The 16,526-nt window shown below is 49.6% G+C and overlaps 1 protein-coding gene across 3 annotated transcripts; it reads right to left on the bottom strand.

Moving 5' to 3' along the window:
- Positions 1-4: 4 nt before the first annotated feature.
- On the bottom strand, positions 5-16,318 carry COG4 (component of oligomeric golgi complex 4). 3 transcript variants are annotated; one of them, XM_054078521.1, is made up of 19 exons: positions 16,155-16,318; positions 14,922-15,004; positions 14,180-14,294; positions 13,416-13,590; positions 12,633-12,826; positions 12,110-12,215; positions 10,641-10,798; positions 10,070-10,128; positions 8,614-8,747; positions 7,978-8,096; positions 6,770-6,936; positions 5,932-6,097; positions 4,027-4,089; positions 3,427-3,543; positions 1,683-1,775; positions 1,304-1,387; positions 895-996; positions 374-502; positions 5-139 (listed from the first exon to the last, which is right to left on the bottom strand). In XM_054078521.1, exons 1-19 carry the CDS (start codon positions 16,284-16,286, stop codon positions 5-7), a joined length of 2,331 nt encoding a protein of 776 aa, XP_053934496.1. In that variant the 5' UTR covers positions 16,287-16,318. The 3 variants fall into 3 exon arrangements, with proteins under 3 accessions (XP_053934496.1, XP_053934494.1, XP_053934495.1); XM_054078519.1 differs by lacking the exons at positions 14,180-14,294; positions 16,155-16,318; XM_054078520.1 differs by lacking the exons at positions 5-139; positions 374-502; positions 895-996; positions 1,304-1,387; positions 1,683-1,775 and adding an exon at positions 1,788-2,090 and having other exon boundaries at positions 16,155-16,304.
- Between the last annotated feature and the right edge of the window lie 208 nt (positions 16,319-16,526).

Below are 16,526 nucleotides of genomic sequence, written 5' to 3'. Positions count from 1 at the left end.
CCCGCTACAGGCGCAGCCGCTTGATATCCTCGCTGCGGAAGTCGATTCGGAGAGCCAGCACCTGCCGGACCTCAGCGGGAGTGAGGCGCCAGGTAAGAGGGCCAGAGTTGGGGCCCCAGTAATCCAGGATCTCCGTCACCTGGAGAAAGAGGAGAGATGCAGGAGATGGCTCTGCACTAACCTCCCTCGCAGAGAGTTCAAACTCTGGCTACGGCCACCGTGTTTCCTGCCACCAACCCTGCAGGCAAACACCCTGCCAGCTTCTCCATATCCCATAGGTATGACACTGTCTGGATGAGCCCAGTTAAATCCATGTGGAGTGTGGCTCGATCTCCCACAATCCCCCAGGAGAAGCAGACAAAGTGCAGCTCACCCTTTCCAGATTGAGGATGGTGGCCATTTGGGAAAGACGGGCAAACTTGTCACGGATAGTCCAGGTGGTGACTGTGGTCAGATAAGCTATGAGAGACCTCAGCTCCTTGTCGAACTGCAGACCACCGAGCTGTGGGGACCGAGGAAGCTCCGTTAATTCTCCAAGCAGGCCCAAGGGTTGTGCCAAACACACAATTAACAGAAGTTATGAGCAGGGCATGAGGTCTCCAAGCAGAAGGGTGCCAGTTAAACTATTTATTGCAGGTTAAACTGGCTTGTGTCCAGACCTGCCTTAAAAGCCAGCCTCGTTAATGAAGCAATCTCTTCCCAGCCCCACCACAAAATATGCTTCCTCCGTGTGGGTGCTATAATGCAAGGTCTCCCTGAGCTGGCCACCAGCGGTGGTGGAGCTTCTTTGAGGGTAAAATCTGCCTCTGCCTGCCCTGTGAGGGTTTGAGGGTTTCCCGGCAGAGGATTTGCAGTCAAGCCAGACTCACAGGCAGAGGAAAGTGTTTTGCTTACCCTGCTGAAGGTGGATTTGAGCAACACTTTCTCCAGTTCGATGGCTATAAGACTGGTCATGAGACCAGTGAGGGTATCATAAATCACTGGAGACAGCCCAGCCTGGAAGCAGAAACCTGTGTCATTCTTGTCAGGAACAGGTGAGCGGAGGTCCACGAAACCCAAGCCTATGACAGCTTTCAAACAAAGACCCATCACTAGCATCTCCTCAGCAAGTGGAGAGCACTGGCAAAAGTGACCCAGGATGTTAGGGCCTGCAAGCAGGCTTTGAAAATTGCTGAAGAAGGAGGTGATTGGTCTCTAAAAGCCCTTAAAGGCACCACAGGACATCTCTACAGCTTCCTTGAGCAGGGGAAGAGTTGGGAGGTGCTACATGCAGGTCTGTCAGGCTGCCACATCCCTCTCTCACCTTGAACTCTGTCATCTGTTGTTCCAGATTGACAATGAACTGCTGGACCCAGGGATCATTAGCTTCGTAGTCGCTGAACTCTTCCTGACATTGAAATACAAAAAGGATTGTTTATGTGGCCTGTCCAGAGCAGCAGCAAATGGCCTAGAGAACAGGGAGGGAGCAGCACTGCGCCCCTCCTGTTTTCACAAGCTCCCCTCTAGCCCAATGCCCCTTTCCAGGCTCGGATGCAGAGCAGGTTCGGGGGGTGTTACTATTGCTCTTTGCTAAGGAAGCAGCGGAGAGTGAGGAAAAGGAGAGCAGCTGCTCTGACTAAGCTGCTGAATGCAGGATGGAGATTGCAAAAGTACAGCTCGAAGCAGAGACCGCTAAGCCTTACCTCCTCGATGTTGTGGGAGACAGAGAGGAACAGGTTGATCCAGGGCTTCACCTGGGGTTTGATGGCTGTGCTGTTCAGCTCGTTGAGGCCTTCCTGAGGGGGGCAGGATGAGGAGAGAGCGACTGAGCACATCTAACGTCCAACAGCACACAACCTTTACAGCCAGGCTGTTGCGATGCTGCCTCCCATCCTCACTGCATGCTGGGGAAACCAATCCACAGCCATGCGCAGGGAAATGAACCCCAAAGGCTCAGATCCCACATTCTTCAGGTGTTGGAGAGCTCAGAGGACACCACAATGACAAGCAGAGAAAGGATGTTGGCCCAGAAACGGCTGTTGTGCTAACTTGGAGCCTGGTCTGAAGGGCTCATGCTTCCCCAGTCCTGCCCTCGCAACTACAGAGGTTTCCTGGCAGGAGAGAGGCATTCAGTTCACATCCCAGCGGGGCAGGAAAGGCTGCAAACACCAGCCTTTCCACTCCGCGCCAGCCAGGAGGTCACTGTGATTGGATTCAACTGATGCTTCCCACCTCCAGTGCAGCTTAGCTCAGTAGGAGAAGCTAAAAGGAGGATAAAAGCTGTAAACACAGTCGGTTCCCTGAATTAATCATAACCCCAGCACACGCCATCTCCCCCAAGCAGCGGGCTGTCAGCAAAGGCTGCTCTGTCTGCTTTGATGCTAGAGAGCTCTCTGAAAGCCCTCTCCTGCCAACCGCCCCCGCCTGGCTCAGCAAGATGTCAAGAAAGCTAACCCAGCACGAAACTACTCAGGTAACAATACTGCCTGGCATTTGATTAAAGTTTTTAACTAAAATTGGCATTTCTGAGCAGGCCCTGCTGGCAGCTGCCCTTTTCCAAGGCAAATGCAGTGTGTGTGACTCAGGCAGTGCAGGAGCTTGCTGCTCAGCCTCCTGATTGCCTTGCAGCCAATTTAATACTGCAGTAGCGCTAGACTGGAGTTTTACTCCTAACAGATGAGCTCTTTGGTTTTTGACACTGACCACAAGCCTCAAGAGGGTTTGCTGGCAGTACCGCTCTGAAGGCATCTGGCTGCAGCGAACTGCAAAGCCGAACAAAAAATGCTCTGGCCCCTCTGTGAAGTGTAAACCTGGTTAAAAATAAGCCCTTTTGCTCGGTTTCTTGCCACAGGAGGCATCAGGTCTTCCTCCCTGCCACAGACCACTGTGAAATTTAAGGGCAACAGGCTCCAGCAAGCCACATGAGACAGTGGATTTAGCCAGAGCCTTGTGCTGGGGAGTAATACTCCATCCTGGGGAGTATTTCCATTCCCATTCAGGGAAGGAGGAGAAACTTGAGAAATTGCAGCTCTTCTCCACTAACAGCCTGTCTTCAGCATTAGCTAGTGAGGCTCTGGACAACCTGACAATATGCTGCGCCACAAAAAGAATGGAGATGGAAATGCTATTAATATTTCTTCTCCTGAAAATGCTGAACCAACTATGACTCTGTGCTGAGTGAGGACAAAGGAAGCAACATTCCTTCTGGCTCTGCAGCTGCTTCCAGTGCCTTTTATGCAGCTGCCAGCTGGTGTGGCTGTGCACTCAAGCTGGATCTGTTTCCATGCCTCAAAGCTGACTGACTTACTCCCTCCTGCATCCCTACCCATCACTCTTGGAGTCGGACGTGGCCCATGCTTTGGACTGAAATGATTCCTTACTGAGCTCTCCCAGAAGACACTGGCCAGCCCATGTTGGAGGCCAGCAGTAACTCGGCAAGACGCTCACCTGCAGCAGGTCCCGAAATTTGTTGGAGACGGCAGCCATATCAGAGAGGCAGCTGTCGATCTTGGCCTGTGCTTGCTCACCCCCAAAGCCTTGGCTAAGCAGTTTGCTGCAGTCACTCTGCAGGGAAGAGATCCACAAGCAAGTTGCAAATTAATAATTTGGGTGGTTTCTATCCCTTCGTCTGGCTATCCCTATGGTTTCCATCCCTAAGGTGTGGCTGCGCACCAGCGCTCACAGCCCAGGACGGGCACTAAACTCTTGCCCCTGTGAAGGCAGAGGCTGCTGGCTCCAGCTGGGGAGAAGATAGCGAGAAAGGAAGCCGGGGCTATCTAGCCCGGCAAAGGAGAACCACAGTCTCTCTACAATGCACATTTTATTCCACTGGCTCCTGCCTGTACCAGGTTAGTCAAGCTGGAGGAACTGCTATTTCCAGCTAGATGTACCAGCCAGAAATTGCTCTGCCAGGTCAAAATTGCTTTCCTAAAGCTGGAAGGCTGGAATTTCAGCACTGCGGAAGTTCAGATGGTTTCTTTGACCCCCCCCAAGGGAGGATATTAGAAATCTGATAACAGAAAAAACAACAAAGAAGCCAGACTGCACCTCCAACGTCTTCTTTAGGGTCATGATGTTTTCGCTGCATACTTCCACGTTGTTCAAGGTCACCTGGAAAAAAACAACAAAGCAAACCCAAGTAGAATGCACTGGATTTTCCCAGCACCTCAGCCTCAAGGCCTTATGTTTTCTCTATGTAGTTCACACTACGGGCTTAAATGTAGATATTTAAGGGGACAGAGGTGCTACCATGTGATCAAAGCACTGCAGATTCATGAAGCTGTATGAGACTGAACCTGGAGCTAGTACAAAGTCTGAGTGAGTTTACTCCACTTCTCCTCATCATTCTGCCCAGGATGTTTCAGCAAAGTCCCAGTTGTGGGTGACTGGTGGAAGACAAGATGTACCCCCAGCTTTCTGTGACAGGGCCATGAAAAGCAACAGCTCAGGAGTGGAGGAGTGGCCAGAAGAGATGGTTTATACACTGCGCCCAGAGAAGTAACAGAGGCATTTGTATCTCGGCAGGAGGAATGAGCACCCCTCTTGCCAGATGAGTCTCTGCTCTTCACTGAACTCACTGTTCTCTACCTCCTGAAGCTAAACAAAATCTAAATATAAGGCAGGTGAATGAGGAATTCCAGTGGGAGAACTGACAGTTTAAGCACTTTGCTTCGAGAAATGCAGAAACCTATAAGCAAGAGTTTAATGTAATGGAAGAGTTGAGTCCCTCCTGCTCCTTTTGTTGCCTTCTGTCCTTGTACAGCAGAAGTCCCAAGAAGCCTCTTCAGCACTGGCTTTTTACAGTGATTTACAGAGAAGGGGACAAGTCAGCTCCTCTCCAGCGCTCCTGGGATCTCTGCCCACAGTTCTGTTCAAACAGCAGCACTGGCTGAAAGGAGAGAGCAGATCTAGAGCTGCTCACCAAGTGAGGTCTTTTCCAGCATATGAGGTTTACACCGCACTCCACCATGGGGAAGGACATGTTATGCAACAGAAGACAGGAGTGACACCCCTTCAAATGCCCTCCAAGAGGTCTCTAATGCTCGCTGACACATTCTAGCCTGCTCCAGCGAGCAAAGAGTTGCAGCACTGTGGTTAGGAGAAAGCAACAAGAGGATACTGCAAGCCAAGCAAAGCAAATAACTCTGCTCTAATGGAAAGTCTCCAACCTGATAAGTGAGAATGAAGAAGCCCTGAACTTAGGCCAGGAAACTCTCTCATCTAGAGGAAGGTGTGGATGAGACACTCTCCCACTGCCTCGTTGGTGCCAGCGAAGAACACGATTGATGGACACCACAAAAGAGCACAGACTCTTCCCCAGCATGGAGGGAATCATCATCACAGCAGCCTAATAGGCAGTGACAGGATCAGTCTTGGGCAGAAATGGTGTGGAAGCCCTACAGACATGAGATGAGGCAGAAGCATCTACCAGGCATCCAAAGTCAGGCCACCCACCACATCTGAACAGGTTTTCACATTCTCTGAACACGTGACAGTGTTGTCTGAAAAGCTGGATTCGTTACCTGGCATGCAAATAGGCAATGTCACACGCCAAGGTGAGACGTTGATATTATTACAGAGTTGCACGAGTTGGGGTGCTCGGTGCCTTTTCAGAAATGGAGCAATCCTGACAGGAGCCTCTGCGCTCAATTTATTACAGCATTACAGGGGATTATACTATACAAGTTCTCTACCACGCATACTCGGTGAGTAGGGGGTCTGCTTCTGGAGGCTGGTTTCTTATGTTTCCTTGCCAAAGTGGCAATCTTGCTGACAAGGCCTGCTATTTCATTTAATATTAACAAACATTAGTCCGTTCTGCTGATTGCTTAGATGTTTAGAACAACATGCTCTCTTTACAACAACAGTCCCACCAATCCTGTTCCCAAGAGTTGCCCACTATCCTTCCCCTCATCCCAACTCACCCTACACCACAACAGCCACCAAACCCACCAGAAAGGATTGCTTGGCCTCATCGGTGCTTTCGATGCCTTTGGTATCAAACTTGCCCTGCTGCAGGCTGCTGTGCATGATGTTCACGGCACTGGTCACTCCTCTCTGGAAGTCCTGGAAGGTCGTGGCTGGAAAGCCCTGCTTCAGCTTGTTGTATAGAACCTCCCTGTTGGGCATGCAGAACACACCAGGGCTTAGAGCAAATACTGTACGCCACAGCAAGTTGTGCTCTGTGACAGGGGATGACACTCGGGCTGAGCTGTGACCTGAACAAAGTAAGTGCAACATCACAGGGACAAAGAAGGGCTGGCAAATATCTCCTGACAGTATGTAAAGGACACAAGGCTGAAATAAGAACACAACCACACAGTTGCTGAGGTTTCCCCAAGATCCTGTCTGCTGTCTTCAGCCACAGTTCCCCACTGCTGCATTGTGACAAAAAACAGGAGGAGAATAATTTCTGCAGGCTCACGGCAGGTTTAAGTTACAAAATAACCTCACAGTAACCCAGAGAACAGTGGGGTGACTGTACCATCAAGCAGGGTAGCACTCCAACACTATGTGGTGACTTGGGCTCAGGGATTTTGGGCCATGAAGTTGCTTTTTCTCTTTTATGTCTGTTTGTCCTACAGGTGACCCCCACTACTGTGAGAAAAATATGCCCAGCTCCTGCTTCCCACACCCCACCTGATACTGCTTCCCATGAGCATCTTTCTGTGGAGATGACAAACCAGAGGTTCCAAGGTGGAAAACACAAGGAAGATCATCTGACAACAAACGCTGTTTGCAGAACATGAGGTAGAGGTAAGTAACAATGAACCTGGTGTATTTTCACTACCTGAAGTCAGACTCCAGCTCGGTGGTGGAGTGGTTGATCATGGCACAGAGGCAGTCGATGCTGGAGCTGGACAAAGCACGCCCAATGCATTTCTTTACAATATAAAACACGTCATCCACCATGCTGGAGGTAAGCTGGCCTTTCTCGTAGCTGTCCATGGCAACAGCCTGCAAAGAAAGCTATCTCAATGCCCTGAGATCAGTGAATGAAGGTGCCTTCAGATCAGCCTCGAGACCAAAGTTCCAGTCTGCCTGTTTCCCTTGAGCTGAACTGTACCACGCGTGGGCTGGCACCACTCATACTAGCGTTCAGTAGCCTGTAGACCCAAAGACCTGGTTCTGGAAGATACTCAGGGGTACATTTAGAGTCAAGGTTCAGAGAGAACCACTTGCTTTTCAAGGCCACAGGAAACAAAAGATCTTCCCAATAAGTACATGACATGTCTGCAGTTATGTCCCTCCCTAGGGGTGTTTTGGTCAATGAGAAGCCTGACATGAGCTGGCAATGTGCACTCGCAGCCCAGAAGGCCAAACGTATCCTGGGCTGCACCCAAAGCAGTGAGGCCAGCAGGGCAAGGGAGGGGATTCTGCCCCTCTGTTCCTCTCTGGGGAGACCTCATCTGGAGTACTGTGTCCAGTTCTGGAATCCTCAACAGAAGAAGGAGATGGAGCTGTTGGAACGCGTCCAGAGGAGGGTTACAAAGATGACTGGGGAGCTGGAGCACCTTCCCTACGAGGACAGGCTGAGAGAGCTGGGGTTGTTCAGCCTGGAGAAGAGAAGGCTCAGAGCAGATCTTATAGCGACCTTCCAGTACCTGGAGGGGCTACAGGAAAGCTGGAGAGGGGCTGTTCACAAAGGCTTGTGGGGATAGGACCAGGGGGAACAGGTATAAACTGGAGAAGGGCAGATTTAGACTAGACATTAAGAAGAATTTCTTCACTATGAGAGTGGTGAGACACTGGCACAGGTTGCCCAGGGAAGCTGTGGCTGCCGCATCCCTGGAGGTGTTCAAGGCCAGGTTGGATGGGCCTTGGGCAGCTGATCCAGTGGGATGTCCCTGCCCATGGCAGGGGGTGGAACAAGATGATCTTTAAGGTCTCTTCCAACCCTAACTATTCTATGTTCAGCAGTGGACTGTGAGGCACACCCAGAGGTCCCAGCCACTGGCAGAGTGTGCAGGCTGTTGCCAGCAGCAGTCTGAGCCTCACCTTGTTGACGGTCTCCCTCATGAAATATTCCTCCATGGTGATGTAGTAGCCAATGAGCTCTTGCATGGTGCGGCTCAGCAGACAGTTGTTGAGGAGCTTGTCCAGGTATTTTTGATGCTCTACAAAACGCAAGAGAGAACCATCAGCAGGGATTAAGTGCCAGACAAGCAGTTTCACCTAATCCCCTTGCTGCCTGTCTCATGGGCAAACAACAGGCACACACCTGCAAAGCCCAATCTGGAATAAATCAGAGGCCTTAACAGTGTAGCTGAAATTGCTGAGCTGACTTTTGCAAATGACAAAAGTGATTTCCAGAGCTCTGTGGAGCAGAGAACCCTGAGCCCGTTTTCTCTGTGGCCTCCACCTTTAGGATATCCGCCTGCAGTGACCAAAGGGTCCTCTTTTTCTTTGGTATCTTTTTTATTATACTCTGCAGTCATTCTTCATGTTCATTTCCGTGTTAGAGGGAACAACCAGTGCTGAAAAGAGGTTTGGGGAGGCCAGGCTACACAATACTCTTCCACAGAGCATCTTTGCATACTCTGTGTCACTCTGCTCTGCCACTAACTCAGATGTATCTCTGCTTCTGGCTGCAAGGAGCAGAAAGCCTACAAGTATCGGTATCCAAGGTGTTACCTTGCTTTACCTCCTCTGAGGCCATGGAATCTCCCACCTCAAAATCCGCAATTATTCGTCTCTTGATGAACCTCAAGTAGAGCTCACTGCGTGCGTTCATCAGAGTGACTTCCGTTAAGATAGGATCAAGTTCCCTGGAAGGAACACAGCAAGAATCAAGGTAGGAAGACTACAAAAGGAGAGGCACTAATTTAACTCAATTAAGTACTGTGTTCCCTGTTCTCTTACTATGAGATCAATACTGCCCCTTTCCATCTCTGCTGTTGAGTGGCAAAGCTCAGCAGAGTAACTGGTATGTGCAAATAATGCAATCGTCCTGAAAAAATCATTATAGAGAAGGTTCTTTTTTCCTCATGAATATGAGAACAACCACATTAAAATCAGAGCAGTAAGGACTGAAAGTTATTCGATATAACTTCAAAATTAGCCCTGTTTTGAGTGGGAGGTTGGACAGGAGACCTTTGTCAGTCCTTTCCTGCCTTAGTTTTGCCATGATGCTGAGAGCCCTACACGGTCAGTGTTAGAAATCCCTGCTCCCCGGCATCTCGTATATACACGCTTTTGTGCACAGACTCCTGTTTCTCTGAAAATGATGAAGAAAAATCTGTTTCAGCTCAACAGCTCAGGAAATGCGAGACTGGAAAAGCACGTGGCAATGCAGAACACAATGTTCAGATCAGAGATGACGATGAAAAAACAGACTGCCTCATCAGCAGCTTCTTCATCAGCGTGCACAAAAGAACCGTTATCTTTATTTTACAGATGAAAAAGCAAAAGTTTAGAAAACCGGGGATGCATGCACTCAGAGCAAAGAGTAAATGGACCTCTGTTTTACTGCTGAAATAGTCAGGCACGCTCACAGACATATCTTGCTTGAGGAAACTAAGGTTTCTTTCAAGGCATGTTTAGAAGTCATGCAATGCCAGAAGGGCTGGGAGCACTTTTAGATGGCCTTGCTTAAGGGCTGTGCAAATACTTAAGATAAGAAGAAAAGGAGGGAGATTGAAATTACTTTGGTTCACTAGCAAGAAAATGATGTTAATGGACTTGCTGCCTCAGCAGTATAGATTAAGTAATACCCGAAGATTTATTCCTGATTCTGTCACAAATTATCTGCCTAGGGAGCTGCTCCATTTTGTGGACTCTAAGGACCGTACCCTGACCATGAAAAGATAGTGGGCGCAGGCAATTAAAGTCTCAGTCCTTGGTGTGCAGTGATATTGCTAGCCTGGAGCAGTATTTGGAGCCAAGGCTTAAAAGCAACGAGTAAGCAAAATAAAGCATCACCACAGAAGTTACCTTTACAAGAGGCAGTGAAGGGCGCCTAACAATTGGATTTTATGCTTTAGTAGCTACAAAGCCTCTGGAAGACCTGGAGAGTTATCTAAATGCTAAGTAGTGTTAGTAACAGCTCAAGAGCGGAAGGTTAGAGAGCAAAAAGAGGTTTTCTTTGTACCTTGGTTCAATCTTCTCTGCAGAAGAACTTCTTATCATGCTATTCTGAACTTGCTGGAACTGCAATCACAAAAAAAAGGGAAAAGTCATCAAGTGCTTGCTGATCACTTGGAGTTCTTGTGCTGTAGCTTAAGGAGGGGGTGACAGGAATGTTTTGCAGGAAGCACTGCCAGAGAATGGAAATTCCGCATCAGTTCCTCCTCCAAGACAGAGCTTAGCCTGCTAAGGAAGGGCAGTGGGATGGGAACACCAACACAGGCACCAAGGTATGTGACCATGAGACAGTTACAGCAGCCCTGCACCTAACAGACAGAAGCAGGAATAAAACAGTGTAATGAAAGTGCCCTACAGACCTGCAGAGCAAAGAATCCTGTGCCCAGGGTCCATTTACCCTGCTCCCAACTGAATCAGCTACACGCTGGACCCCTTCAGCCATCAGCACAACCATGGAGTAAAGCAAGGTTTCTTTCAACACAAAAGTCAAACTTTGCCATCTCAGTGGCAGCTGGAGCTGGATGGAGCTGGATGGAGGCCGTGGTTGGCTTCATCAGGCACCATCACGCTCCTCTCACCTGTCTGTGATAGTCCCTCTCTTTGATGAACTTGTCCACCACTTTCTCCACCTGCCGGTCGCACTCCACTTGCAGGTGCTTGATGAGGGTGTACAGCCTCCCTGGCCCATAGTAGGTCTCCACAATGGGCTGGTGGGTCTCCACAATACGAGCAATCCCTGCATGGAGAGGGGAAGCACAGGAGAGAGACTCAAACTGGAATTCCCATCCAGTCTGGAACCAAAGCAGAGCTACGGAGAACCACAAACAGGACTTAAGAAGGGATCATTCACTCCCCAGATAAACAGTTTAGACTGTTCAGCCCTCTCTAATGCCTTATTGAAAGCCTGTCATTATCACCCCTCATTCCATGGCATCTTGTCTCTGCATATAACACCCTCCATCCTCTCTGCTGTTTATTGCGAGGCTGCAGTGCAAATATCCTGGAATAGAAGCCATTTCTCTTCCTAAAGAGAGCTCCTGTCATGTGATATGTGTCTGCTGCCCTCCTACCCAGCAAGAAACAAGGTTCGAAGGCACAAAGCTTCCATAGGAAAAAGCTGCATGAGCTAAACCTGGCAGGGGGCATAACTCCCCCCCAAACTCAGTCTCAGCTTTCAGCACCTGCTGGGTTAGAGAACACTCCTAGGCAAATCAGCCTCGGGAAAGCTCTGCTCTTATCTCTCACAAGCATGCCCAAGGGAGCGAGGATTAGTGAAGGCAATTTCTCCTTGGAGAAAATGCTCATCTCCAAGGAGGTATCTCTACAATATTGCTTTCTTCTCACAAACCCTCCAAGCCAAGAGTTAGCAACAGTCCCCCTCTTTTGATGCTACTGCCAAAAAAGCCTCGGCAGCTCTAAGGACCTTCAATAGCAGCAAGGTTGCCAGGCTGTGAGAGTGACTTGGCAGTAGTACAGCCTGGAATTATAGCAGACTTAATAGGGAAGATGGTTAATTACCATGGGACCTCAATTACTGTCTTCGGCGACATTCCCACAGAGCATTCATATTCCCTTCTCTCCCTTCCCTCTCTGCTTTCAAGCTCCCGTGGTCCCTCCTTGAAGAGCCAGGCCTGGAGGCTGCTAAGTCTTAAGATACTTGATTTGTTTGTCTGGAGAGCTGCATGTCTGAAGAAACCCCCAGAGAATAACCATTTGTTTTGAGGATGCAGAGAACAGAAAGAGACTGATTCCCAGAGGAAGCCAACAAATCCTTTGCAACTCCACTTTGCGCCTGCACCAGCTGTATGTAGGAAACCTTGCTTACTGTCCTGCCCTCTCCTGGCTGGGACAAAGTCTATTAGTTGTATCCTTGTCCTCTAGCACGACACTCGCATAGCTCAAAGGGGAAAGAGGCATTTTCTGATTTCCTGGAGCTAAAACTGAAACCATTTAAATTGATGGACAATCTCAACATGGACTGTTTTGACTATTTTCAATCCATTGACTATTTTCAATTCATTCCTTTCCAAGATGAAAGGAAGATTACCTTCGAAGAGGAGTGTCAGGGTGTCCGCAAAGATGACAGCAGCTCGACGGTCACTCATGTCTGTCCCCATCACCAGCTGCAGGTTCTCCTCTGCTTTGTTGGCCACCTGCATGATAACACAACCAGTCAGCTGGTAACACTCAAAGATATTCTTCATCCCATACAGCGGTCCTCCATCCCCTGCTCTACAGAGCTTTTGTTGGCCTTCTCATTGCAAGAGCTACTGCTGCTGTTCCTCCTTTGAACAAGGATCCTCTCTTCTCTTGTGGAAAACTCAAGGATCAAGGAGAGGCGGAAACTTATTCTTCTCTTTCCAGCTCCTTTGTATGAGCCAGCAGGATCTATATTCAAACAGCAGAAAGCCCACCCAAGGATGCAAAATGGGATGAACTAAGGTGAGTGCCAGTTTCTAAGATTACCAAGCCAGAGCCAAGATCTCCTTCCACATCTGTTGACAGAGGCTGGGTTTTGCTGTCCCCTAGAAGACCAGACAGGTCACACTGTGTTTCACAGAACCTGTTACCTGCTTGCAGAGGTACTCTGAGAACTTGCTCAGCCCCTCTTCGTGTAAGCCTAGCAGAGGAAAGATCTTGAAGAACCGTTCCACCTGGGGTAGGTCTCCCTGCTTCATAGCAGCGTCAAATTTCTCTGTTACAATTGTCTTCAGGCGCTGCTCTGCCTCTTGCAGGAGCTTCAGGTTGGCATCTATTATGCCCCCTAGACAAAAGGACAGAAAACAAAGGGAAAAGCTAGTTTCAAGGCCTACCTTTTTTCTCAGAAAAGAGATCAAGAGTGCACAGTCCTAAGGTGAGAAGGCAGAGGACACACTGGAATCCCCATACAGGCCAAGAAAGACAGGTAGTGATGTACACAGCTAATGTCGTGGTCTTGGAAGGAGGACGCAAACAAATCAATTAGGACATTTCTTCTAGGGATCAGGCAGGCAATTTACTCCTTCATTTCCAGTTGCTCTGCTTGGTAGCACACCGTAACATCGCAACAGTTCTCTCTGACAGAGTCTTCTCCATCACTTTTGTCCTGAACATTTTGTCCTTCACCTAGTTAGCACCTGAAATGCTATTAAAGCTGTGTGCTAGGAACTCTCCTTTCAATTAGTAATTCAAACCTAATAACAGTTAAAAATCAATCATCTCTATGTTACCCTATAACACACTAAGATTTTGGCGCTCATTAGATCTTCTGCTCTTTCTATTGGGCTGAGGCTATCTGCCATGGGAAATCAGGCAGCCTCTGGTTATCTACTGGAAAGGTGACTTATCAGCTTCTCCTCACGAACAGCGCTTACCTTCCTTGCCCTGACGACTGAGCTCAATCACAGATTTGTCCAGAGACAGATAGCGATGGATATGGGCTGCTGCTTGTTCATAATCTTCATTTCGCAGGGCTGTTTGAACTCCATCCATGCAGAACTTCAGGTCAAGGATGTCATCAGCTCTCTGAATGGCCTGATAGAGTCGATTCTGCAAGAAAGGTGACCAGTAAGGTTCCTATTGCGGTCTAGACCAGGGAAGAATTAGACAGCATGGGGGAGGTGGGAAAAGCAAGAAACAGACTGAAGCAATACTCCACACAATAAATAACTACATAAGTGAAAACCCCAAACTACTTAAAAAGTCAAAAGACAAACGGCTCTGAAAGAGGAATAGCGTTTGTCAAAACTCAGATTGGAGGCCATACTCCACCTTAATGAACACACAGAGACCAGAAACACAACCGCACATCATCTGTTTAGATTTAAGCAGTCATGGCAAGCACTGGGACTTGATGCCTCCCAGCTTATCTCTATACAAAGAATATAACAGCCTATATTCCTGACCAGCCTTGGGTGACAACCACCATCTCCACTTTCCTCAGTTGATAAAAAGAATGCTGACAAAGACTAACCTCAGCTTATTCACCATATTCTACCAGGAGCTGCATGGGCAGAAGGGGATGCTGCAAAACCAGCCGCTATAAAGAATAGCATGTGCATTAATTATTCATGCACTCTGCAATACCCAGACCAAATACGGAGGTGACAAATCCCCAACAACCCCTCGGTCCAGTTACCTTGGCAAGGTCAAGCTGGCGGACTTTACTGCTGACGTTCTCAGCCAGGTTGCAAGTAAAGGTAATCATCCCTGCCAGCTGCTGGGCATCTCCCTCAATGAGTTGCAAATTAGGGCTGGGAACACAAATTGAACATGAGATGCAGATATTACGTAGTTGGATGGTCTGCAACAGCAAGATGGTTCTTCCTCTGAACCCAACTGCTACTGTCAGCAACAGTATCTCTCATTTCATGCCCCTCCTATAGAGGCAAAGCATCAAAACCTAACAGACTGCTTTGGAAAAAGCTGCACACAGAGTAAGCACTGTCTCGCTACCAGGCAGAGTGTGAACAAGCCTCTGAGGCTTTGTGATACTTTCCACTTTTGGAGTGGAAGATGAAGTTTGTGAACCACAAAGAGGCACTAATATTTGTCCCTGCCTGTAAAAAGCGTGACACAAGACATCTGCTCCAAACATTGATGTTGAAACCTGACAATATCTGGAGTGAACCGTTCAAAAGAAAGAAAGGGTTGGTCACAGCAAGGGTGCAGCAGTTCCCTCTGCTAGTGTTGCTGGAAAGAAACAGGATGAGGATTCAACTACTGCTCCCTAACAGAAACTGATTAAAGCCTGACATTTTCTGAGAGTGAATGTGCTTCCCTCACAGCAATGCAATGATTTTTCTTGGCATGTAGCGAGCAGGGATGTACTGAACAGTGCACAGAAGTGGAAAGAAGGGGAAAGGGTGGGGACCACTAACCCCATGCGATGAAGTGCAACCATCTTGTTCTCTATAGTGCTTTGCTGCTCCAGGAGGGCATCCAGCTCTTCCTGCACGACTTTCTGAAAAGCAAACAAATAAACAAACTAAAAAAGGATGAAGTCTTGTGTGACTCCAGCTCTCCTCCAGGCCAGCAGCTTATCACAGATCCTACGTCCACACCAAGCACATGTAGCTGGCAAGAACTCCCATGACAATTAAATCATAGAATTATAGAACGGTTTGGGTTGTAAGTAACCTCAAAGATTGTCCAGTTCCAGCCTCTGCCATGGGCAGGGGCAGCTCCCACTGGATCAGGTTGCTCCAAGCCCCATCCAACCTGGCCTTGAACCCCTCCAGGGATGGGGCAGCCACAACCGCTCTGGACAACCTGGGCCAGAGCCTTCCCACCCTCACACGAAAACACTTCTTCCTAAGATCTCATCTCAGTCTCCCCTCTTTCAGCTCAAAACCATTCCCCCTTGTCCTATCCCTGCACACCCTGATCAAGAGCCCCTCCCCAGCTTTCCTGGAGCCCCTTTCAGTCCTGGAAGGTGGTCTAAGGTCTCCTCAGAGCCTTCTCTTCTCCAGGATGAATAACTCCAACTCTCTCAGCCTGTTTCTTGTATGGGAGGTGCTCCAGCCCTCAGATCATCTTCGTGGCCTCCTCTAGACTCACTCTGAGAGCTCCAGATCCTTCCTGTGCTAAGGACTCCAGAACTGATCAAAGTACAACACACAAACCATTCACAAGCTCTCATTTCCATCCTGTAGATGTTTACATCCCTGCCATTCCTATGCACCAGCTACACAAACCGCACCACACTTTTAGGGCAGGTTTAGACTAGACATAGGGAGGAATTTCTTCACAATGAGAGTGGTGAGGCCGTGGCCCAGGGTGCCCAGAGCAGTGGTGGCTGCCCCATCCCTGGAGGGGTTCCAGGCCAGGTTGGATGGGGCTGGAGCCCCTGATCCAGTGGGAGGTGTCCCTGCCCATGGCAGGGGTGGGACTGGATGACCTTTAAGGTCCCTTCCAACCCAAACCATTCTATGATTTTGTGCTATCGCACCAGCCGCTCCCTGCCCGGCCCGTGGAGGTGCGGACTCCGCGGCTGCTCACGGCTCAGGGCACAGCCCCGAGGGGCGGCTCGGCCCGCACGCAGCCTCCTCGCGCAGGAGTCGAGCGATCGAGGGGGGGCTGAAGCAGGGAGCCCCGCTCCGCCCTACACACACCTCCTCCTCGCACAGCCGGCTGTAAGCGGCCTCCAGCTCTGCCAGGTCGGTGAGCGACTCGATCTGCTCCATGGAGAGGGCGGAGGCGGCCGCGCTACCGCCCTCCCCACCCGGCGCCGCAGTCGCCGCCATCTTGGGGGACAGCTGACGTGGTCCCAGCGCCGTGAGCGCTCCGGGCTGCCTGTAGCGGTGCCTGACCGCCTGCGGCCGCTCAGCTCCCCCTGCTACGGAGGGACGCTGGACTCCCCCGACGCTCTGCCCTACAAGCTGATTGTTTTGTTTTCTTTGGGGCTCTGAGCGCGGGGAGCGGCTGCCACCACGCTGTGTTCATTCAGGCTCCCTGCCGGGCAGCCCCACTCCCACAGGGCAGCA

The sequence above is a fragment of the Cuculus canorus genome, chromosome 13, assembly GCF_017976375.1.
Source record: "Cuculus canorus isolate bCucCan1 chromosome 13, bCucCan1.pri, whole genome shotgun sequence".
Taxonomy (NCBI): domain Eukaryota; kingdom Metazoa; phylum Chordata; class Aves; order Cuculiformes; family Cuculidae; genus Cuculus; species Cuculus canorus.
Note: the sequence above shows the minus strand (reverse complement) of the source record. Positions and strands in the feature narration are given on the sequence as shown.

Coding starts and splice junctions, on each gene's coding strand:
- COG4 (XM_054078521.1), bottom strand. CDS start 16,286: ATGGCGGCGACTGCGGCGCCGGGTGGGGAGGGCGGTAGCGCGGCCGCC. Junction 12,827..13,415: donor CAGTCGTCAGGGCAAGGAAG/GTAAGCGCTGTT, acceptor CCTTTTGTCTAG/GGGGCATAATAGATGCCAAC. Junction 10,799..12,109: donor CCTGACACTCCTCTTCGAAG/GTAATCTTCCTT, acceptor CTCTCCATGCAG/GGATTGCTCGTATTGTGGAG.